At 39.2% G+C, this 7,587-nt stretch overlaps 1 protein-coding gene across 1 annotated transcript; it reads left to right on the forward strand.

The window, feature by feature from the left end:
* The first annotated feature begins 480 nt into the window (after positions 1–480).
* LOC105036567 (metalloendoproteinase 4-MMP) lies at positions 481–1,973 on the forward strand. The gene has a single exon (XM_010912323.3). It carries the CDS (start codon positions 566–568, stop codon positions 1,724–1,726), a length of 1,161 nt encoding a protein of 386 aa, XP_010910625.2. The 5' UTR covers positions 481–565; the 3' UTR covers positions 1,727–1,973.
* Positions 1,974–7,587: the final 5,614 nt, after the last annotated feature.

Genomic DNA, 7,587 nt, shown 5'->3' on the forward strand with positions numbered 1-7,587 from the left:
CCGCTTTGTTGGCCGGGGGACCAGAAACTGCTGGCTTCTTAGGGTCCTTCCGTTGTAACCATTTTGAAGCAGCTCCTATTCAAACGGTTCAATTGCGCGGAGGTGTTTCCTCATGACGCTTACCCACTTAGAGAAAATGGGTCGATAAGCTGGCGTAGCACCAACCTCTTTCTCTCCATACATGTTTCCCATCTTCTACCAGACTTGGATGTATAAGTCGAAGTGATGCATGTGCAGGCTCTTCCTTTTCTGTTATTTCTCTTACCTTTGTGCTTGCTCCCTGTTTCTTTCTCTTGATGAAATGATGAACCTATAACTTACAAGGATGAACTTCTTCCATGGGCGTTTTGGTAGTTCCACGTTAATAGAGACAAGCAACGAAAAAGTAGTTAAAAGTGTGGAGGTCAGTTGGTCACCAACCGCTGAATCATCATCATCAGGCTGCATACTGTGGAATCAGGTCATGAAGTCAAGAGTCTCCCAAATACGAACCCAACCAACCCAAAAATCAGGGAAATAGTAGTAGCCGTATAAAATCCCAGAGGTCTTTTATTCTACCGTAACGATGGCAACTATAAATATGGGAACCTCTCGCTTTTATCGAATCCCAGCGCTCCTTTCCGATGCCATGCCCTCTTCTCTCCCGGCGCTTTTCCTCCTCCTCCCTCTCCTCCTTTCCCGCCCTCCCTCGACCGCCTCCCGACCGTTCCCGGCGAACCAACCCGATGGGCCCGACAGGTCCCACCTTCCGCCAGGCCACCGAGATGACACGTGGCGCTCCTTCGAGCGCCTCCTCGACGCGAAACGCGGGACCCACATCCCCGGCATCGGCGACCTGAAGCGCTACTTCGCCCGGTTCGGTTACTTCCCCAGCCCAACCTCCAACCTCACTGACAACGCCTTCGACTCCAGGTTCGAGTCGGCCCTCACCCTCTACCAGACCCGGCTCGGCCTCCCCGTCACCTCCAAGCTCGACGCCCGCACCCTGTCCCAAATCATGACGCCCCGATGCGGCGTTCCCGACTCGGTCAACCTGAACCGCACCGGCGGTGTCCAGCGGTTCGCGTTCTTCCCGGGCGAGCCACGGTGGGTCCGGTCCGGCCCGCTGACGCTGACGTACGCCATCGGCCCCACGGACGCCGTGGACTATATACCGAGGGCGGAGGTGGAGGCGGCGTTCCGGCGGGCGTTCCGGCGATGGGCGAGTGTGATACCGGTGAGGTTCGAGGAGACGACGGAGTACGAGGCGGCGGACGTGAAGGTGGGATTTTACAGCGGGGATCACGGGGACGGGGAGCCGTTCGACGGGGTGCTTGGGGTGCTGGCCCACGCCTTCTCGCCGGACAGCGGGCTGCTCCACCTCGACTCGGCGGAGCGGTGGGCGGTGGACTTCCGGGTGGAGGGGTCGAAGGTTGCCGTGGACTTGGAGTCGGTCGCCACGCACGAGATCGGGCACGTCCTCGGTCTGGCTCACTCGCGAGTCAAGGAGGCGGTCATGTACCCGAGTCTGAGCCCGAGGACACGGAAGGTGGAGCTCAGGGTAGATGACGTAGAAGGGGTGCAAGCGCTCTACGGGTCCAATCCTAACTTTACCTTTAGCTCGCTCTTCGAATCCGATACCTCTTCCGCTCCTAAGATTGCTGGTAGTGTTATGATCAGTCATAGTTGGATTATTGGAAGAAATTCTATAGGAATTCTTGCGGTGATGATAGCGTTGTGCATATGATTTGGTTGTTTGTAGTTAGTATGCCACCTTGGATTAATTCATCCAATTTTCAAAGGAGGAGGAGGAGAAGAATTCTTCTCGTTCTTCTTCTTTTTTTCCCCAAAAATTTTATAGAAAGGTTGGATTGATTGGAGGGAAGTGGAGATTAAGATGTAACCACAACTTCCAATAGGCTTTAGCTGTGTTCTTTGTTATCCTTCAAGCGAGGGTTGAATGAAAATTAAAGTACGGATTGTTTAGCTGCTAATTAATTTCTCTATCAGGTCTTCTTTTTTCTTGTTTTATTGTATGCATATCGGGTTTGTTTTATGATAGAAATGGAAAGAGTTGGACTTTAAGATGGAAGCCGTATTCTCCTCTCCTGGGCCTTGCCTGTATTTTTTTTATTATCCACGAGAGGAGGAATTTGAAAGAAAAGTAGGGATTGGTGGGATGCTAATTTTCTGGGACGTTTCTTTTGTTTTGTTTTTGTGGTATATTTCTTCGTTCGGCGTCAAACTTCTACACCACAGTGGTCAAGGTCTTCCTCTTTTGTCTGAAATTAATGAAATATTCCACAAAAGTAGAAGATTTTCTCATAGTGGGGACCACGACATGCCGTGTGTGGTGGAGTAAGTTGCAATGAAGTACAAGCGCAAGGCTTCCTTATGTTATGTATCACGCGCGAGGGGCGAGAGCACTCCATGCATGGCCATGAGTGCTTTGAGATGTGCTCGTATCCAAGGATGGACGGCAAGATCTGAATGATGAAATTGATGACCTCGATCTCGACGTCACAATAGAAGAAGCGTGTCTGGTATTCCAAGGTGTAATTATTTGCGTCAATTAATCAATTAATCAAATGAGTGTTGTCACGCTGAAAGCTACGGCCAAGTCAACCATCATGATGGATAAATCTTCTAATCGGACGGCTGTGTCTTGTTTAAACGTGGGGGAATTATGGAATCAACAATAGCGATGGGGAAGGCCACCAAGTCCGAGATGGGTGGGGCAGCCCAGCTTGTGGCTGAGAATGGCGCAGCCAAGGAGATATCTCAGTAGAAAAAGATGCCAATCTTTAGTGGAAGTTGACGGCCGAGATGGATCATCGTCATCTTCAAGGGTCCTGATTTGATCCCTCGCGCCGTCCATCGCAGCCCTTTCTCCTTAAAGAGAAGCAGCGATACGTTTGCATAAAAAAAAAAAAAAACTCACAATAAAAACAGCAATACAAAAATCCGATGCTCCAAAGTGGACGGTGGAGATTAAAAAAATTGGAGATAGCCTTGCGTCGCCAAGCGTTAGGGAGCATACATACAAAATGGAATCCTAGCAATCACAATACGACATGAAGCCACGAGTCCTTTTGTTTCGATTTTCTGGCAATAAAAAGGGACACGTGGAGTTTATTTTCAATTAAAAAAAGAGAAAAAAAAATAAAGTGCATGAGATGAACGACCTTGATTTTAGAAGAGTATATCAATTTACAAGTTGGGTACCTGCGGAAGAAATTGATAGGTTGTGGCCCAAAGCAACTATAATCTTAAAATATATTAGATATTAAAATCTAAAATAATATATATATATATATTATATTTTATTAAAATAAATAAAATAATAATTAAAATTAATTGATAAATTTAATATTAAAAATAATTAATAAATAATTTTTTAATAATTAATATAATTTTTTATTAAATTATAATAAATAATATTAAATACTCAGAAGTAACTTATCAAATATTCAGAAGTTATTTTTAAAAAATCATCATTTTTTTTATTAAATTATAATAAATAATATTAAATATTTAAAATATTATTTATTAAATATTTAAAATATCATTATCAAAAATATCAATCTGATTTTTTTATATATTATATTAGATTTCAACCACTCAAAATTATTCTGGTTAGCGCTAAGCTTATTGTACCTAAATTAATATAAAAATTTTTAATGCACAGATGAAGCTTTTCTTTTCTGGGTTTGGCATCCATCAAGATTTGAGCTCAATTGTAGTTCCGGACAAGAGAAGAAACGTACTCAGGAAGAACTATCATCAATGAAGTTTAAAAATTTATTTTTCTTAAAAAAATATAATCATATAGACCGAGTAACTCATGCTTCCTGTTGGTCCACGATGGTTTGGCTAATGAGAAATTTTTTGTACACTGTATACGGTGCGAATGCACACATCATATATGATATTGGCTCACATGCAAAATGGATAGTAGTATAATTTTTTTTTTTTCCGATCTCATGCATGAGTCAATTACCATGCACGGTGCACAAAATTTTCTTGGCTGAATAATTCTTCTTGTTTGTTGTAATAACCTGGCCCAAGATATCTATTTTTCTCTTGTACGATCTTTAAAGTATTTAAAAAAAAAAAGAAAAACTCAACGGAAGAAGACTCCGATAGAGTCCATCTTCTCTCTTTGAATCAAATAGGATGGGACTATAGAGCCCTAAATCCATCTATAAAATCTCTTCCCTCCCTTAGATCTCCTTCTTGAATTGTTTGATGAAATCGTTATGAATCGTTCAGGATATCTCACGTCCTTCTGGGGTTGCTGTTGGGAAGAGATCATGGATACTCATGTGAGGCCTCATCGAACTTTGATAAGTGGTCTTAGCCATTTTTCTTTTTTTTTCCTAATTTTCTCCCACTATTTAAGCAGGTAAATCATCAGATTCATGGCAAACAAGCTGCCCCTTTTTCCTCTTGGTTTCATCTATCACCGCCGACAATAGCCCCATTGGGGGCCATTGCCTGGGATGCGGCTTTGTCACCGTTGGGAGCCACCATGGGTGGCCGGCCTTGATCTTCCATGGCCATGCATGGGAGAGGACAATAGGGAGCAAGTCCCTGTTTGAAGAGAAAGGAGGAGAAGAAGGCTTTTCTCCCTCTTTTTGGTTTATTTTAATAAAATAATTTCTTTTATTAGTTAACCAATTAAGTAATTAATTAATTAATTTTTTCTTAGATGGATTATGAAAAATTCTTGAAGGAAGACTTTGGGACTAGGGGTGGACCCTGGTGACTCCCGATAGAGGGTTTAAATGATTAATTTGATTTATTTTAAAATATAATTTCAATATATAAGAGAAAAATTTATTGGACAAAAAATATCGAGCAAGATTTTGATATCTAGATGTAAATCTGGTAATTTCTCTCTATTTTTTCTCTCTAAATTCTCTCTCTATAATTTCTCTCTCTAGATTATTTCTCTCTCTTCATATATTTCTTCTTTAAATATCTTATAAACCAGTGGAGGGTCCAAGTATGTAAACAAATCTAGATCTTAATTTATCCCAGGGGGTATAATTCTGATATTAAGTTCGTTCTCTATAATTTTCCACTATCCCAGTCATCTATGATTTTTATGTTTGATCTTAATTATGTAAAGATTCAATTATTTATACTAGAAGATATTAAGCAAAATACTTGTTTCCAAGTGCGTAGATTAAGGAGTTCATCGATTTCTACGTTTGAATTAATCATCGATAGAGATAAGAATTTCTGTACATGATCACCATTATATATACTATTTTTATCATTGATTTGTATTATTGATTTTATATCGTTGGATTCTTGTTGATGAATTTTCATGTTGAGAACTATTATTTCTTGTATGATTTTTCAGTATGTGTACACTATGTATTAACTATATATATATATCAGTGATTGATGATACGATTATAAGGATATGAATACTATTTTGATCGCACTGTAAATTGAAATTGATTTGGTGAAATCAACATATAATAACTGAATGAAAAAAATATGGTTTGGATTAGTCTCGTCATATAGATTGCCATCCAAAGCTTATGCCTATGATGGTCTCTAGGAGCTTATGCTAAAATAGCCTGCCAGAAGCTCATGCCTAGAATAGTCTCTAGAAACTTATGCTTAGAAGAGCCCGTTAGAAGCTTATGCCTGACAGCCTGCCAGAGTTTATGTCTGGAACAGCCTCCACGGGCTTATGCGTGGGATTTTAATCAGATAGCTATTGAGGTATGATCTTGGTTAATCCAAAGTCAGAAAAAAATTAAGAAATTCGAAATTGTGATAAGAGGAATAAATAACGAGACATGAAATAATGCTGATAAAGGATTTCACTTGTTGACATACGATAATATATCTCTTTTGATAAGACAGACGATTAACATATATTACATATATTTTATGAATGTTTGTAATATTATGGATATTGAATATGAGATTCATGCTATATTGCTTATCATTATTTTCAAATTACATTATTATAATGATATGATATGTGGATTCTTACTGGGCTGTAAAGCTCACATCCCTCCATTTTTGTTTTCTTCTCAATGTTATAGGATACATAGCTGGTCGGATTAGGTGTGAAATTCGAGAATTGGATTTTTTAGATTATTAGTTTGTTAAATTTTTGATATCAGAACATTTGAAATAATTATACTTGAATTATTGATTATTTACCCTCATAAAATTATTTAATTGAGATGTTTGATTTTATTTATTAATATTAAGTTTTAAGTCACTTCAAGGCCTTATATGATTTTTAAAATATTATTTTAGAGTTCATGTGGCCGTGTTATGTTACCGAACCAAGTGTTGGATTCAGGAGTTATTTCAAATATTCCATGGTTTTAGAATATCTATTACTATAATTTATATGCACTGCACAAATTTTAAACATTAGAAACTCACGACATCATTGACACAGCCAATCTAGCTTTACTCCCCATCCTCAATAAATTGATATGCCTTTTTACATATTTGCTTCTCAATGGTACAAAAGCATTCAAGAATTGTTATGGACATAATTAAAAATATTCCTAGTAATTAGAGTCTTCGACATATTAATATTACTTCTTTATTTATTTCATTGGCTATTAGTAAAGTCGATTCTGACTGTTGGACATTTTACTATTATTTGCCAAATAGTTAAGAAAATTATTATTTATAAAAAATCTCAGCAAGTTCCACATTAAAGCCAATACTGAAGCTCAATAGTTTAGCAACATATAATTACCCATGGATATTGTTGTCTTTAGGAGACATTTCGACCAATACGCCGCACCAGATGAGTTGTTGGAGAGCTCAAACAATCGGCTGAATAGATCGTAAAGATCGATTGAAGATTGCGATATGTCTCTGAGGTGGTGATATGTTTGGATCGCGATAACTTCAGCACCAGTCGCTCCCAAGATGATACTGGAAGAAGGAGAGATCATGCTTGAACTTTTGTGCCGATGCTGGATCTGACCTGAGACAATACAAACAAAGAAGTGTTCTTATCGGATAGGTGATGGATTGTATAAGCGGATCGGAATATCTCGTCCGTATAGTTATAGGAACTAGTCGTGATCGTGGCCGAGGTGTTGTTATAAGCTAGGGGGAGAATTTGAATTCTGCAGACACCTTCGAGTCAGCCACATGGTGGGCTTTGACTGATTGATTGGATGCTCCATAATTTGCTTTGATCAGTTGATATACCATGCCAATTGTGGTCGGTTCTGAGGTGTATTAAATATAGAGATAATTCAAATGCCCAAATGATAACCATCTGACTATAAATATTGGTCGATAGAGGAGTGAATGTTTAAGTCTCACTCTTAGCACTGATCTCTTTTTGCCTCATGGATCGGTTTTATCTTTCTATCTAAGCCTATATGGAGCTCTTTGCGCAACTGGCTCGAACTCGTACTATATCTTTTTGGAGATTTTTTAGCAATCTCCCCATTTACAATCAACCGAGGCATATACACTAAAAGTTATAAAGCCAAAAGCAAAATAAGTATTTGTTGCGATCAGAGACTCGTAGCTCGGATAAATCTGTCTTCACTTTTATTTATAAGAGATATTGTCTGCTTCGATTTCTGATACTATGAC

The sequence above is a fragment of the Elaeis guineensis genome, chromosome 4 (assembly GCF_000442705.2).
Source record: "Elaeis guineensis isolate ETL-2024a chromosome 4, EG11, whole genome shotgun sequence".
In the NCBI taxonomy this organism is placed as follows: Eukaryota; Viridiplantae; Streptophyta; class Magnoliopsida; order Arecales; family Arecaceae; genus Elaeis; species Elaeis guineensis.